General features: G+C 32.4%; 2 protein-coding genes across 2 annotated transcripts in view; both read right to left on the bottom strand.

The window, feature by feature from the left end:
* LOC131943865 (small ribosomal subunit protein bS16m) overlaps nucleotides 1-14,574 on the bottom strand; it is a 49,349-nt gene extending 34,775 nt beyond the window's left edge. Inside the window, exon 1 of the mRNA XM_059304168.1 lies at nucleotides 14,556-14,574. The gene's annotated coding sequence lies outside the window, so the exon portion shown is untranslated. The remainder of the gene's footprint in view (nucleotides 1-14,555) is intronic.
* LOC131943858 (regulation of nuclear pre-mRNA domain-containing protein 2) lies at nucleotides 1,708-15,134 on the bottom strand. Its single transcript, XM_059304148.1, has 11 exons — nucleotides 14,743-15,134; nucleotides 10,349-10,515; nucleotides 10,060-10,189; nucleotides 9,819-9,919; nucleotides 9,534-9,721; nucleotides 9,320-9,446; nucleotides 8,768-8,943; nucleotides 5,728-5,938; nucleotides 5,078-5,146; nucleotides 4,878-4,949; nucleotides 1,708-4,255 (listed from the first exon to the last, which is right to left on the bottom strand). Exons 2-11 carry the CDS (start codon nucleotides 10,503-10,505, stop codon nucleotides 2,661-2,663), a joined length of 2,826 nt encoding a protein of 941 aa, XP_059160131.1. The 5' UTR covers nucleotides 10,506-10,515; nucleotides 14,743-15,134; the 3' UTR covers nucleotides 1,708-2,660.
* Between the last annotated feature and the right edge of the window lie 2,634 nt (nucleotides 15,135-17,768).

Below are 17,768 nucleotides of genomic sequence, written 5' to 3'. Positions count from 1 at the left end.
AGGTTGGTGAAATTTCATATACAAGTATCATATCAAATTTGTAGTTCTGTATCAACTTTTCATCGATCTCCGGTAACCGGAGTACGTTTTCAAATAGATTAACGAAATTTCACATATATTTAAACGATCTAATCCAGGGGTCGGCAACCTTTACCGACGGAAGAGCCAAAAAATGCAATTTACAAAATTTACCAGTTCTTATAGAGCCACAAACGTTTTTTTTTTCAAAATTTAGGATTAGGTGTATATATGTGTATCGATTCCAAATAGCTCAAAGTTGAGAAAGTCTGCTATGAACGTCAGAGTACTTGCATTTATTTTAAATTGCTCAAATCTCTCAATGAATCCATCCTTCGTTTTGTTTGTTGTAATGCTGAAGCAATTCATGCTAATAGTTGCGTTGGTTTCATATTTTTCGAAATCAAGTTATTTACCGCTCTCCGTGTCTTCAACAACAAAAAAAAAGTAATTTATTTTCGAAACATCAACTTCTCAAGCAAGGCATAGGCTTGGTTTTCCTTTCCGTGCAGTTTTACATTTACCTTGTTTAGTTTCTTTGTGCTATCCACCATGAAGATGAATGTTTCAATTCGGGATGAACAATTTAATAGGAAGTACACCGAAATAGGGAGTAACTAAATATTCTAATCGAGTCGCGAGTGTTTATGTTGACAATTATTTAATTCATTACCGAGTGTTGCAGAACAATATTTTTACGAATTTCTGAAAATAACATAAAATAATTAATATTTGTGCATGGAGCCAAAACTTGACATCAAAAGAGCCGCAGGTTGCCGACCCCTGATCTAATCCTCTACCTTCTGTCAACTTTTGAGTAATTTCCGTTGACTGGAAGAAGTACTTGACGCGATTTCTCAACACACAAAAACACATATGAATTTATAAAGTACTAGTATTCAGCACCATTATACACATATAGTTTGACGTTCACTTGGTGCACAATTCTTTTTCTACGAGATTCTATTCTTTAAAAAGCAACTTAATACTTATAATACCTTGGACTTATATCACAACAGTATGTGAAATAACAGGAAAATTCCCAATGGAGCAAGATACGTCATACGTTGACTGGAAAAAAACACTGGTTTTACCTAACAAGCAATATCATGGAATTCACAAGGACCAAAAGAAACCTTACAAGACAACATTTATTAAAAAGAAATGGAAAAATAGCAAAGGACAGCTAAGCTTGGTATGATGTAAATGGTGTATGCTTCACTAGGAGTTGAAAAAGTCAAAGGAACAAGATTTGACAACAAATGGACAGATTTAAAAAAAACCAAGATGAATGACAAAATATCCACCTAAAAACAAATGGAGTGGTCAGTAGACCATCCCTGAGTCCACCCAAACTATCTCTTCATGTACCAAGGTCACAGAAACAAGTGAACTCTACTTCACTTGCCCTATAAAGGGAACTAATACTTTTATTATCTGTGAAACAAGGGGGCAAAAAATTTTTCATGATCTTGTGGAAGAGTGCACGATTGCTAACAATGAAGTCCTGAGACCCCTTTATCAGAAAATGAGTGCCATCAAATGGAAATTAATTAGCATGTAGGACTTTAACTCCAAAATAAATTATTGTTTATTATTAAAAAAAAATTTATTAACATAAAATATAATTTTTTAATGTTTTTGTACTTTACATTAACAATGCGAAGGGTTAGGACTAATACCCTCCTGTTAGGTATTAAATTTTAAAAATGATGTACCGAATTATAAGTTGGCTTCAAGTAAAAGCAAAAAGGGTCATTAGTATGCTTTTTCAAATTACTAAATTAATAAAAAGTCAAAGTGTCCATGTTATGCAGAAAATTTATTAACAATGATAAATCTGTCATTAGGAAAATGTGGGGGGATACAGTACAAAACTTGAATCAACTGAACAATGAAAAAAGTATAGTTTGCTATAAACAGATATATTACAAACCAGCAAACATAAAATTCTACCTCTGTCATGAATGACAAAATCTTTTTTTTTCATTTCAGTTTTATTTCAAAACATCTGAAGCAAAAAAGCTATGTTGTACTTCTACTTTGATGATCATACAGTAAATATCTTCATGAAACTAAAAGCAAAATTTGGACATGATATCTAAGCAACAATAATTAAAAGAACAATAGGTGATATGAGCAAATGATTGCTAATCAATACCACCCACTAGGCAACATGCATTCCTATCATATTTAATCATAAAACCTTAAAATGTAAAAACAATGCATTACAAAAATTAAGAGAACATTGTCATTGTTACTTAAATATAAATAATACAGGAACCGTAGTTTTAAAATCCCAGCATGCAACATGGTGGCCAGTTGTTTAAAAAATAATGTTTAATTTTGATATTCATCAGTCCTAATATATATATATTGCTCATTAGATCAACTAGCATTCTTAAAATATTTTAATTTAAACAATGGCAGAACCATCAAGATTATCAAATAAATCAAGAAGAACTATTGAAATATCACAATGCTATAATTTAATAATACAATAAAATTTCAGTACTAAGAGTTTTCTCATTTTGTATTTTTTCACAAACAAGCTATAGAAATATAGATAAAATCTGGTTCATGTTTTAACTTATCCATTTGAAAAAATGGATATTTTGTGTTACAATATTTTAAAAATACCATTAATATTTTCCAAATCTTGATCGCTGGGGGTCCATTGGAGGAGGAGCCCCAGGAAAAGCATTAAATCGTGTCTGCCCGTACTGCTGAACAAAAGCATCTCTATACGCTTGTGTATAAGCTTCAACAGGATCTTTAGTACCTCTTAAATTTTTGTGGGATTTATAGTCTCCCCTGACCCCGTAGCCACTGTATCTGTCATATTTCCTGTCATCAAATTTGTCATATTTTCTCTCATCATCATACTTTTCGTATTTTCTATCATCCTCGTATCTATCACCTTTACTATCCCTACTGTTTCTATTACTTGTGCGTCCTTCAATTTTTTTCACCACACTTCCCAAACTAGAACTCCCTTTGCTATCTTCACCAGACAGTCTAAAATCTTCATCATCACTGTGTGTCCGCTTATGTTTTTTCTTTTTTTTATGTTTGTGAGATCTATCCTTGTCTTTGGATCTTGATCTTGACCTGGATTTATGAGAGGACTTGTGAGTCTTTGATGACCAGGTATTGGCATCTTCATGAACAGTATTGTCATCAATCATATCCTCCTCATCAAGATCATCTTGCACTGCTAGAGTCATTAGATTTGGCCTCTCTGGATTGGGAACAAAGATATGAGACTTAAGGGAACTTTGAGCACAGGTTTTTTGTTTCAGTTTCTGTGCAAATTCTGCTTTAGCCTCGCCTACATTTTCTGTGTGAGTTCCTAAAGAATCTTCATCGTCACTAACAATTTCCATTGCATCTGGATCCATTAGTGTTGCCGAATCTTTAGAATGACTGGATCCTTTACTTTCAAACCCTTCTGCTGGAATCAATTCCTTTAAGACAGAGTTATTATGAGTTGCTCTAACAGAACTTGGGTGATCTGATACCTGACTCCTTCCAATATCAGGCCAGTTTTCTTTCTGGCCTGGAGATGTTTGTTGAAACCCTGGAGGTGGTGTGGAAAAATCTGGATGTAGAACTGATGTTAATGAAAATGGAGGTGGTGGAGGTGGGGGCATATTTAAACCTAGGTTCATGGTGATTGGTGGAGGTGGGACAGGCATAGGAATAGGTGGTGGAACCATAGTGGGAGTTGGGGGAAATTGTGTGGGTGAAGTTAAAACATTTGGTTGAGGAACATATGAAGCTGGTGAAGGCTGTGTGGGTGATGAGTTCATATCTCCAGACTTTGCCTTCCACGCTGCCCATGACTGAGGATTTGTTGAATCTATATGACTTTCATCTGTCTTCTTTGAAATATTTGTCAGCAGTGATAAACTATCCAAAAAACTAGCAGGACCAGATTTAACAGGGGCCTTTTGTGTTTGCGAAATTAACCTTGACAAAAAGTCAATTGGTTTTTCTTTTTTTGGTGGAGTGTTTCGCTTTGGTGGTGAAGCTAAATTTTCATCCTGAACTGGAGTTGTTGGTGTTTCATCATCTAAAGGTGTTGTGCTTCCATCCTCTTCACTAAACTTTGTCATCTTACTGCTAGATGCTAAAGATCGTGGAATCTGAGGTGTGTATACTGGAGGATTGGAACTATTGCCATGACGACTTCTGTCAAAAAAACTTGCCAGGCGTGAATCAAGACTAAGATTCGCTGCAATTCAAAGTTTAAGATACTTAATTTGAGGCAGTAACCGTATATACAATTATCAGAAAAACAAAGCAATCTATAAGAAATCTAATGAAATATGGGCTACGCTAGATCTAAACATTTCCACCACTAATAACCTGAAGTGCCTTTGGCCATCCCCTCCCTGATTAAATTACTGCATTAACCCTTTGAACCCGCTGTAAGGCTTTATCGATCCAAGTCTTAAACCTCCATCTCTGAGATACCTATAAATCGGTATTAAAACCTTACCCCAGATCGACAGTTGCTACATAAAAATGCGAAATTTAAAAAGTATGTAACTGGTACTGTTAGATTCATGGTGAGTTCCTGTCATGACTGCATGCATGAACCAACTTTTTTCTTCTGTTTATGATTTACAATTTACGATGGAAAGACGATTTTATAATTCCAACAATCAGCATTCTATCTATGTCTACAGCTACCTATGTCTGAAAAAAGGGTCTATCTACATGAATGACCAGTATACTAAGTCAAAGTATTGGCAATAATTCATGTACAAACGTTTATTGAAATAATAAAATCAATCTTGTTCTTATATTCATAGTCTTTACTTTTTTTATTGAGAGTCTGTTCTAAATCTTACTTGATTGAGAAACTTCCAAATTAAGATCTGGAGGGGATCCTTCAGGAGATGGTGCTTCTAAGGGTGGAGAATCTAAAATAGGTTAGCATATGATATGTGTTAATCAGTTGTCAGCAGAGAAATGTATGTAATATATTAATCTTCAAACTCTCTAGAAGTAGTTGCATAAAATTTATCAAATGAAACTACATTATGCACACCTTGGAATGTGTTGTCTGAAGCCATTTGATTTGCAACTAAAGATGAACCTGTGCCGTTAAACATCCAACCTAATAAAATGATAAACAAAATTGCTACTTCTGCTTGTGTTGAAACAGTTATGTAAACCATAAAGACCTGGCAATTGATAAAATTACTTGAGATTTCCTGAACAAACTTTTAAAAATTCTAATGAGCCATGTCATTTTTAAAACTTAAATTCTGTAGAACAATTCTTTGTGATTATTTTAAGATTTATAATTATATCTTTTTTAAAGGACTTAACAGATACTGTTTTTATAAGCTGAAATCGGCACCACTCTGAAGAGGTTAGCCAGTTTTTTTATGTGTATCTGTATAAGTAACTAAAACAATTTGCACAAAGACAGCAAAGAGTGCTGCTGGTGTTGAGAGAAAAAGATATTAAATAGATAAGATTGAAAATATATTACTCCAAATTTTGTAACCTATTCAAATTTTTAAGCTACATTTTGTTTTCTAATTTCTACTAAAGAATTAAAAGTAGAAAACCAAATAAAATGTTAGAAATAATGAATATTGGAAAAAGGCGAGCTTAATAATAAAAGTCTTTTTTTTTCAGAAACTAAACATTAACTTAGATGAAATCTTAAAGTTAATAAAAAAAACGTACTAGTTTGTGGCATTGTTGGTTCATATTTCATAGCTGAACTTCCAGAATTATAATGGTAACCAGATCCAGGCATATGAGGTGGAGTATTGCCTGGTGAAGGAGCATTCACATCAGGTGATGGAATTGGACTTTCTATCTCTGGCATACTTCTTTTTAACTCATCCAATTTCTTTTTCATGTTATTGATTCTTGCACCAAAATTTTTGTATGCCTTAATAAAAAAAAACATCATAAAAATGTATTGATACTGAAACCAGGAATCATAGTTGTCTCTCAAACAACAAGAATAAGAACTTCTATTAACTTGATCCAATTTTTTAAATTCTTATTACATAAACACCGATTTAACAAATAATAGTAAATAATTAAGTTACTTCAAGGACTGGTTCTCAATTGAAATAAAATAATTTCAGATAAAGCTAGCATATAATATTGATGAGATTTCCTTTCTTTAAAACTACATATAAAATTGTTATTTAATGGAAATTATGAGTAACTGTGCTATTATCCACCACAAAGTTCTCCCATAAAAATTAAGCGAATATTAATTAAAATTAAGCTCTACAATAATGTGTTGTTTGTTTTTATATTGGTAAAGGGAAAATATGTCTTTTTAGCTCGAAAAACATCACCGCATTGATTTTTATCGACAAAAAAAAATCGTTTTTACCCCTGTATCCCATTCCGACGCTTTGCACTTCGGCACTATGTGACGTATGAATTCTAAACTTAACTTAGCGTATGCAGGATTGAATGACTTTTAGTCTTGTATAAAAAGTTAATAAACTATTTAGTAAACACTGCTTATTTCTCAAATTTTTTTATGTAAATGTGAAAATATGTCTATGATATCAAACATGGCACAAATGGTAAAGCTTGACAACGAATGACATTTTTTACAAAAAAAATCTGCCTGACGCGGTCGAGACCCCTGGCGTGTTTGAATAGAAATCTATTTTTTCCTACACATTATATCAAATTAAAAATAGTTCAATATTAAAGAGAATATAATAAAATATGAAAGTTATTTAGTATTTTTAATTTTAAACTAGTGTTAACATGTAAAATTTGAATATGTTTAGTAAAAGGTCACGGTGAACTAATTTTTATCCATTAACGTGGCGAGAGAAAAGTACAGAAAATTGTCATAAAAACGCTAATAAGAACTGATTTTAAATGTCCAAACTATCTGCTAAATATATAATTTGAGTAATCTATGCATGTATGGGTATACTTTATCACCCGGTAATTCTTATACCTTCAGTAAGGAGTCATAATTTGCTACAAAATGAAACAAATAACAGTCAAAAATAGGTCCTTACTTTTAATCTTGGCCCAATTGTAAATCAGAAATTGTGTATTTTTATTAACGTTTTTCGCCATTTTTGTATTAATGTTTTTCACCAATCTAAAAAACACTAAATTATTTTACCGAGAATATTTTTTTATTTTAAGTAAGTTTACTGTAGTTTTATTAAGTAAATAGCTTTTTGTTTTAGTAATTTTTTAAACATTTTAAAATGCTGACTTAAAGCTGTGTAAAGCCATAAAAGTTCCACCAATACCTTATTTTCTCAAACCTAGACATTTAACTGAATGATTTATAACACTACACTCATTTCAATTTACATAATTAGGTGACATTTTCCTCTTTAAATTAATTTGAAGTTGAATATTGTGGATGCAATAGAAGAATTTTAGTGATTTTGTGAGTGAAAGTTGTTGATTTTGCCTTTTTTTCCGTCCGTTCACAATTTTGATGAAAGTGGTGAAGTACGATTTTTAAGACAAAACATTTATATGTTAAACTTGTGATAATGGTTTGAAAAAAATTGGGTCTTCAGTCAATCGACTTATAGTTTTTGAGTTATTTGGTGTTAAAATCGGGTCTTGGTGAGGCTGAAAAAGGTAAAAAAAAAACCTTCACGTTTCAAAAGCGCATAACTTTTCTACCGACATAATATTGGTATCCACAATCTTACAATCATTAGTACTATGCAAAAAAACTAAAGCCATTATTCTGTGACCGATTTGAAAAATCAGTTTGGAGTACCTACTCATCCTAATATATAAAAGCGCATGTCTGTCTCTCTCTCAGCAAATTATTTTCACAGGCTATGATATCAGTATCTTCAGCGATATATGGAGAACTTGATACAGACTTTTGTTGAAAATAATATGTTGGATGTTTTAAATGTATAAACTAAATTTTATTTAATGAAGGAAAATAAAAATAAAGCCATATTTGAATGTAGAAATAAATTTTAATTATACAACCGGAAAAATGTTTATAGTTGTGACAAGAACGCAATAAACAATAACGTCACATGCCACATGTTTACGCTATGCAAAGAACACAACACTAATGGCGTCATCTTCCGATGTTAGAATATAAAGAAAGGAACTATTTCATTCAAATTTGATTTAGATCTAGAACTATAGATCTACTTATCCAGACATACGCAAAGAAATATATAGAATTTTCTCGATCAAACTAATACAAATTACTTTAAAAAACAACATAATGACCAATCAATAGCCGGGTTTTTAACTGAATATCATTTAAGTCTCTTAATCAGTGTATGCATTTAATATGGCGTTCTGTTGAATAATAATGTATATAATCTGGTTTAAATTTTTCTAATAGGTATTGGTAGCCTATGTTATTTTAAATGTGTCGGATTTTTAGCTATTTAGTTATTTCTTTGCATGGTCACTAATTTTGTTCAACGTTTAGTAAAGCACATTGCGTTTTGACAAATAACTATTGTATAAAATATTTTTCTCAAACATGTATAACATATATAGGCCTATAATTCATATGTAACGCATACCGAAGGCTAGTTATAAATACTCACTCAGAGTAGCTAATATTGATTTTAATAGCACAAATTGAATATGCAAAAGCATAAGAATATTTCTGTTTCCATAAAAGATTGGTTATACAATATGAATAAGTCATATCTTTGAACCAAACTTTATTTATACTTGTAACTAGTTTTTACGCCGATAAATTGGGCTCATAAGAAATATAACTTACGTTTGCAACAATTTTAGCTTCTCTATACTGTTCTTCATAGAATGTTTCACTCGTGTTAAGTGTTTCAAGCAATGCACGTTGGTCTTTTAAGTGCTGAGTCTGCCGCTTCACCAAATCTTCCAGTTTAGTACAAGAGTCTTCAAATTGGCTAGAAAAATCATTGCCGTGAGCCCGATCTAATAAATTAAAATTTAAGCAAGTAAAATTATTAAAATTTTACATATTTAAAAAAGCCTGTAAAAAGCAACTAGTTCACAAACCTGCAAGACTTCATAAACTATTTGTAGCTTAACATTTAATTTTCTTGTCCTTTTAAAATATTAAACCTTTTATTAAAAATGTGGTTTTTCACAAAATCGATGGTGGCAGTTTATGATAATTGTTTTGCTAGCCTAGGGATTTAAAATAATGAAACGTAAAACTGTAAATATATCAGGCCCTAGCCTAAATTAGACACATTTTACAAGGGTTTTTAAGTGTTGGCTGCTTTTTTACTGTCCCAAAGGATCATTTTACTATAAATAAATTTAAACTAAGCACCAAAAGACTTACCTTTGAGTTGCTTAACTGCTTCAATACTAGATGCATCTAATTTTAAATGAGTGAGCTGACTCATTCTAAACTTTATATCAGTTTCTTGGCGTCTAAATGCAGTGATTTGATCAATCATTTCATGAGGCTGTTAATTATTAAATGAAAGTGTATTAATTCTGTTATTGAAAAAAATATATATTATTAACTAAATGAACCTCATCTAGAAGATTACCTTGAACTCCGCCAGAATACGAGCACTTTCTTCTGCTTCTCTTTCACTTATGTTTTCAGCATTTTGAGATTCTGTAGGAACTTCCTTCTGCTCAAACTCAACAAAAGGTGTTCCAGCAGGGCTGATTGGTCCAATATTTGATTCTTCTACTACTTTGTGAGCTTTTTTTGCTTTCACAGACTGCCCATCTGGCAATGGTTTTTTGAAAATAAATTAGAAATACATCTTATAACACTCAATATCAAAATTATCTATAAAACCTGACAAAGTTAAATCTGTACTTACTCAGAATATTTATAAGGCTTTTGATGAAGGCAGAATCATATACATTTCTCTCACCCCAAATGTTAAAAATGCGTTCAACTTTCCCTTTGACTGAGTGATCTCTAAAGAAATAGATAAGACAAAAATTATACCGACACTTTTTATTTAAGCTTTGGTAATTAGTAATATGTGTTTTATTATTTTCACTATGCAAAATAGTGACATGTTTACTGCTAACATTTTAGACTAAATGAAAATTTACCTCACTAAACTAGCAGCTTCTCTTAAATGCTCTTTAAATGTGGTGTTGTAAACAAAAGCTTTTTTCTTCTTGCAAGTTTGTACAACATCGTTGCACAAATAAAACAAAGTTAATCTATGAGAAGGGTGCACTGAAAAGATTGAGAAAAAAAACATAAAAAAGTACATATGTCCATGACATGAATTTCTAATAAAAATTGTACAGATGAGAGTAACAATTTACTTTTAAATGTTGGCTGAATTTTATTTTATAATAAGAGGCATGGTGCTTAATAAAAAAACAAAAGTACCTGTTTTTTTTAGAACTTTCATCCATAACTCTACAATCTTTGCATGATGAGTTTTGTGATGAATGATCCATAGAGAAAGACTTTGTATGCTATCTTGTGTATTGTTAACAGTTTTTAGCTTTTTCTCAACACTTTCCTCATTTAATGCAGAGGCCATTTTTTGACAGCTTAAAAAAAATAGTTAAGTATCTGATCAATTAAATAATAAATAATGTTTAGAATAAGAACCAAAACCATAAAAAGATTAGCTACACTTAAATTTTTTTTTAACTAAGAATTAATTTTTAATATAAAAAAGACTGGACTGAATCATGTTAGTGAGAATGTTGACTATGTGTTGTGAATGTGGAATGGAAGAAGCTGAAAACTAGAGGAAAATAAAAGAAGTAAGAACACGGTAAATATTGAATGGGATAAAATGTGTGAGAAAGGCAAGCTATCAATAATGAGGTTTAACCAGATCAGTCATGTTTTGTTGATCCTTTTTATTTTCTGTCTATCCTGTTTATATTGATTGAAATAAATATTATATTTGTTAGGCTAATGTACGTTTTTATTTTTTTTTAAATTTCAAAAATAAAATTAAAAAATCAAATAAAAACTAGGCCTGTAGTATATGTTAATGTTTCTAAGTTTGCTCAGTACAACAATATAAAAAATAAATATCTTAAGAATTAGACCAGCAAGATAAAAATAAAATTTTACAGCATGGTAGATAGTTCTCAAAAAAGCTGAGTGAGATACTAGCTTTCAAAAAACTAAAAGATTACACTTTATGCATACTTTTATTTTAAAGTCAACAAGTAGACCTAAACCTAAGCTAAACAAATAATAACAACAATCAACAAGCTTGTCCTTGCAATTTACAATATAGGCCTACATCTTTTGCATTTTGAATTAAATATTGAATCGTGCATTTTACTATTTTACTCCAACACCCTCGCTTACAGGAATAGGTCTAATATTATCATCATAGGCCTATTTTATTAGGATTATGGAGGCTGAATTTATCATCATTGAAATTATATCATTATTTCATCATCTCATAGAATCTGTTTAAACAGTAGGTCTAGCCTATTTAATAGTATTGCTCGCTAACCTGGAGGCGTGGCCAGTTGCTAACTACAATATGGCGTCCATACTGGATGCATTACTTCTGACGAATTTTTGTCTTAGTTCCAGTGACGTTCTTAGAATTATTGTTTAAAATATTTACCACGAGCAAAATGGCGAGGTTATCCCGTTATAAAAACAAACCACAGGTGGTAGGGCTATATATGCCAGGAAAGGCATTTTAAAATTTGGTTTGGAGAATGGAGGCTAAATTCAAAAGTTGGTTTCATTAAAATTAATAGAACTTTTAAAATAACAATGGTGTAGGTACAAAAATGAGCGAGAAAGTAGAACATTATTAGTTTTATTAGTCTATGAAAAAAGAAATCAAATATTGTGAGCTGTTTTTTTATAAGACCGGCGTTCATAGCACAACCCATTTTTGTTTATTTTTTAAAAACCATGTGACCATTATTTGGTTCAACACTAGTGAGGAACTCTGATGCATAGTCAGTTAAAAAGTCGAACTGATTTGTGGTTTGCTGTGGCCTCATACGTTGTCATGGAAAAGTGTGTCATGCCATGGCAGTGAGTGACAATTTATATTAAATTAAGTAATTTAGTTTAAAACAAACTTAAAGCTTCATACTTAGAGCCTAATGGATTAAATATGGATGTCTATTATTCAGTGGTCATTGAAAATTGAATAAATTTTAGATTTAATGAGAAGAACTACTATTTAATTAACTACAAGTAACCTAACTTCCCCCTTTTTTTTATTAAGATAAGCCTATTAGATTTTCTATTATTGTGCCATTTTAGGACACTGGTATAATATTATTACACCCAATCTAAGTAAGTTTGATTAGGCCCTACCTAGAAGAGGTCTATAGAATAGTTATTATAGTATAGTATTTTACTTATAAATAAATGGTAATCTATCGCTTCAGGTACGTAAAATCGGCTGAGGTTAGTAATGTAAAAAAAAGGTGACTCATCAAATTTTTGTAATTATTTCACGTTTATAGGCATTTTGATAAAAATTTCAAATTTTTTTTTTTAGAAAAAAGTATTCAACAATAGCTAGCACACTAGTAAACTAAGTCAATTTAGCATATATTAACTTTCTGTGCAAAGTCATTATAACGGGAAAAAAATTCCAAAGTCAGGTTCAGCCTATTATGAGCTATTGAAGAAAAAAACTACTAGACCTCTGACCATATTTCATGGGTGGATTTCTTGATTATTTTTAAAGATTTTTCAATAAAACTTTATAGAAGCACATTAAAATATCTTAGAAATGAATGTAGATAGCTAAAATTCAACACAATCAATAAACAATTAAAAAAATAATTATGCATAGTATTGTATAGGCCTAGGGGTGGCGGATAATGGTAGTAACATTTTTTTTTTTAAATCGAACTTTATATTTTTGAGAGATGACAATATATTTGTACATAATTAACATGCCATGCTTTTTAAATTGACAGATGGTAAGTATGCCATGTTACAAAAACTGCAATCACAACTAATAATTCATGTTTACTTTAAAAAATGATAAAAACTTTAAAAAATGATAAAAACGATCATCAATGAGGAAAGCGCAATGCATTCTATTATTAGATATGACGCTACACGACTCATAAATCTAGTCAAATAATTGGATTTTGGCAAGGTACACATTTTCCCCGCTTTGTTTTCGGCAAAAAGATTATAATAAAATAACATTCATTATAGGGGGTGATATTTCTGGTGTAGTGACCCAAGTACGGACGTGAGAATTATTCTCAGACGTTGTCATATATAGAAAGCTAAGACTCTGAACCGTTGAGGCGTTATTCGCTAGTTAACATACAAAGCGTAGTTTAGAAGTTGTTTGATTCTAAGTTCCCGTTAACACAAGAATAAACAGAGCTACTTTCATTAAAGTGCTGCTTATTAGATAAATAAAGAAATTAGGTCAAAAGTACACTATTTTTGATTAACAGACTTAATTAGAAACTGGTAATTCTGATTACTAAAATTGATGATAGCTTCAAAATCATTAGTTGTATCAATCTACCAATTTGTAAAAATTTTACGTACCTAAAACGATAAGATTACCTTTTAAGCAATTGTATTAAAACTTTTCAGTAATAAATAAAGATTAGCGATGTTTTCATCAGGTGCAACCAAGCTAATTTACATTAGCAGCCATCTTGTTTAAGTTTTTCGGTAACATTTTAGCTAGAGATTCAGGGGAAACCACTGTTTAGATAGCAAATCTTGCTCGCAAACAAGGCTGTTTAAAGTTAATTTCTGGCCTTTATTGATATATTAAAATGAAATGACTACTCAGAAAAAGTTTTTCGCCCCAACATCTCCACTTAGTGGGTAAAAGATAGTTCTGTGCATGCGCAGTGACCTATGGCTAGGGTTAAGGTTAGAGATAGGGTTTGGGCTAGGGTTAAGGTTAGGGTTCTGCGGTTGTGAACACAATACACATACATGCGCAGTACCATCGAAAACATCGCCGCAAAGGCAAGTCATAGCTTCTATCCATTACGCATGCGCATCTTTTTCCAGCTAGCATCGGCCATATTAAAAATATATTTAGGCCTAGACATTGCTTTTGGTTTATTAATCAATTATCGGTAATCTATCGTTTTGGGTACGTAAAATCGCCCGCGATTAGTAATGTGAAAACCAGGTGACTCCTTAAATTTTAATAATTATTTCACATTTTAGGAGGATTTATGTTTTTTAAAATACAAAAATGTTTCCTTGTTTCATTTATGTACCTGTTTTTAAACAATTGAATTAAAACTTTTCCGTAATAAATGAAGACTAGCGATGTTTCCAACAGATGCAACCATGCTCATTTACTACAGCAGCCATCTTGTTTAAGTTTTATTTTTATAAGCTTTTAGCGGGAGATCAGGGGGAAGCCACTCTATTTTACAAATGGCTGCTGTTTATATAGCAAATCTTGCTCTCAGACACTGCTGTTTAAAGTTAATTTCTGGCCTATATCGATATATTTAGCCATTGATTTAGGTTTATTATTCATTTATCTATAATATTTGACACAAACATATGACAATATACTCCTATTAAAGCCTTGACAATGAGGTAACGTTTTCGTACATTAATAGCCGCGGGCGATTTTACGTACCCAAAACGATAGATTACCCAATTATCTATTATTGGACACAAACATATAATTATACACTTGTATTAAAGCCATAATAATGAGCCACCTTTCTCGCACATTACTAGCCTCGGCCGATTTTACGAACCTACAACAATAACTCAATTTAAAAATTTTAAATTCATTAGGCCTAAATGATTAAAATACTCACCCTAAACTAGCTAGCTAGGTAAGGTGATTCCACAACAAAGTATATTAACTATTAACTAGACTCTATCAAAAAACCAGAACTACAGCAAAGTAGTCAGTAGACAAGCCGTGGTGTTGTTCTTTGAATCTTTATTCTTTACTCTTGACAAAACTCTTGTGCTTGACCACAACGGTAGCAATAACACTAACAGTACACACAACAAATGCTAGGCTCAATCCTGGTTTACAACATCTGCAAGTATGACTCACTAAGTAATAGGATATAGTTTATTAAAATCCCACTTGGCAGCATGCAGTAGCTGTTGTTACCGAAAAACACTGACTTCTCCCGTTATTATTGAATGTTTTACTACTACACTCAACTTTGCCAGCAACAAAGCTGCCATGATTGAAGTCTCGTTTTCTTCTATAATTCTCGTGGCCATATCTAAAAATTTCATAAAGAATGATGACCAAATTATTTTATCCAAATGCTTTCTTAATCTTTTTTTTTTTTGATAGATCTACTATTTTCTCGTGAATTATTTTCCCAAGAAAGGCTTTTTTTTAGACATTTATGTAGATCTATAGTCTCATAATGTCTTGCAAAAAAAAAAAAAAGAAAACCGCAGGTCCTAACAGTAATCCAACCTAAACAACAAATATACTCTTATTATTTTATATCCCTTTTTTTTATTACCTACAAATGTCTCAATCGCGTAACAGTGCGTTCGCTGGGTTTATCTCCATCAAGTCAGCCGCTGCTCTAACAGACGCTCAGATCTATAGCCTATAACTATAGGCTATCTATAGGGCCTATAGCCGGGTGTAGGACAAAAGACCGACATCCAAAAAGCCGACAAGACATAAGGCCGACACGGACAAAAGGCCGACATGGACAAAAGGCCGACAGCCAAAAGGCCGACAGGACATAAGGCCGACAGACCATAAGGCCGACAACCATAAGACCGACAAACCATAAGACCGACAAGCATTAAAAATACTAATATCGCAAAATATGTGTTACTGCATAGCTCCTATCTTGATAACAATCGACATAGGGCATGAAATAAGGTGAAACGTTCAAGAGAAGACACGGTGCTAGTTGCTATCATTATAAGGTGAACCATCGGGTCAAGCGACTGGAGATTACGGGAGTGTCTTGAACACAGAGGATCAACACCTAAATATTGCGAAATGTGGTCACTACTGTCTTTCATAGCTCCTTCTATGTAATCAAGGTGAGATAATTATCAAAGAATCAAGTCAAAAGCCGCCGGCATCACCGCCCGCATTCAACAAGGTGGAACGCCAAGAGACAATGCTAGTTACTATCCTTATAAGGTGGACAAAGGGGTCCATGCGTCTGGCGATGACGGGAGTGTACAAGGGATAAACAGATAGGTGGCGTTACCACCGTATTTTGCAAAGAAATCAAAGAAACCGAATGAAGTAGAACAATCGCGTGCCTTGACTGGACTACATGTTAAATACAGACAAAATTTGAATCATATTTTAGTTTTGTCTATTGCGAATTGCGGGAAAAAAAGTGTATACTATATTAGCTGGATTCATTAAATCTGTTGTGATTGTGATACAAGTGTGCCAAAATTGGTACGTTATTTATTTTTTTTGTGTAAACCTACCCCTGTGATTTCCCTATACGTGGACCAATATATCGGAAACAAATAATTGGTTACATCGTGGTTTTATTTTATCCTATTGTATGTACCTAAAAATATTTATGAGAAACTTAAAAAGTCGTATATAATTACATTTATAAAACTTGTCGGCCTTTTGTATGTCGGCCTTTTGTCTTGTCGGCCTTTTGTCCGTGTCGGCATTTTGTCCGTGTCGGCCTTTTGTCCGGATCCCCCTATAGCCAGTGTTTTTTTTTACAGGCATCCACACCCTCCCCCCCCTCCCCCCTCAGTTCTCTTTTCATATTTTCTGGATTTTTTTCTATGTTTAATTTCTAAATCACAAACAATAGATTGCAGGACGATTGACAGGATCATGATCAGGGCAGAGTAACAGCATAACGTTAATCCACTAATACTAACCAGAAAGCTATATTTTAGACAATTTACTGTAGGTAACATGATGTTCTTTATTTTAATCCTGATCGCACTTACTGAAAAAGATTTAACACATACGAGAAAACCCTCAATCAATTAGGCGTTTACCATAGAATTTTAAAAAGTATGTTTTATAATATATTGCGAAATAAAATCTATTGTAGTGAATTTGTAAGGAATGCTTAGTGGGTCAAGAAGAAAATTCGTATCTTAATACAGCATGAAAATTGTATGAGCTATTAGGCCAAGCTAGATCTTTAATTAGAATATCTTAGTGTTAGTTTAGAACCAAGGGCTCCCGGTCAAAAACCCCCTGGACATAAACCCCCTGGACATAAACCCCCCGACATAAACCCCCTGGACAAAAACCCCCTGCGACATAAACCCCCTGGACAAAAACCCCCCGCGATATAAGCCCCCTGGACAAAAACCCCCCGCGATATAAACCCCCTGGACAAAAACCCCCCAATTGAGGTTTATATAAGGAAAAACCAAAGATGACGAGAAACAAAATTAATATAAAAATACAAAACAAACATTAGGAAAAAACTTTTATTTTTAGTATAACTTTAAAAAGACAGATTGTGAGCGATGCCTCGCAAATACTCAATAATGGTGGACTCATTAAAATTTTTAACAACAGTTAAAATTCGAGAGCTGCTATCAATATATTTTTTTTCTGTTTTGGTAAACAGTGACCTGAATTAATCTGTGTACAATAAACCTCTTGGAGAGATTGTTCCTTTTTAATAAAGTCAATAAATTTCCAAATATTTGGGTGGCAACATCCCATATGCGACTGAAAACTTCTGTGCCAGCCTTCAACTGAGTTGTTTGTTTGGCACCGGAATCGAACAGAAGAAATTGTTGTCCATCTTGTGTCATTGTATATTGTTCAGGAATTATTATATCATCAACATTCCTTGGATCAGACAATGGGTGTTTTAACGTTTGACGTTGACGCCTGATG

The sequence above is a fragment of the Physella acuta genome, unplaced genomic scaffold (assembly GCF_028476545.2).
Source record: "Physella acuta isolate Inbredline_101_S28 unplaced genomic scaffold, ASM2847654v3 ptg000470l, whole genome shotgun sequence".
Classification (NCBI taxonomy): domain Eukaryota; kingdom Metazoa; phylum Mollusca; class Gastropoda; family Physidae; genus Physella; species Physella acuta.
The sequence above is the reverse complement of the archived record's forward strand: the minus strand, read 5'-3'. Positions and strand labels throughout refer to the sequence as shown.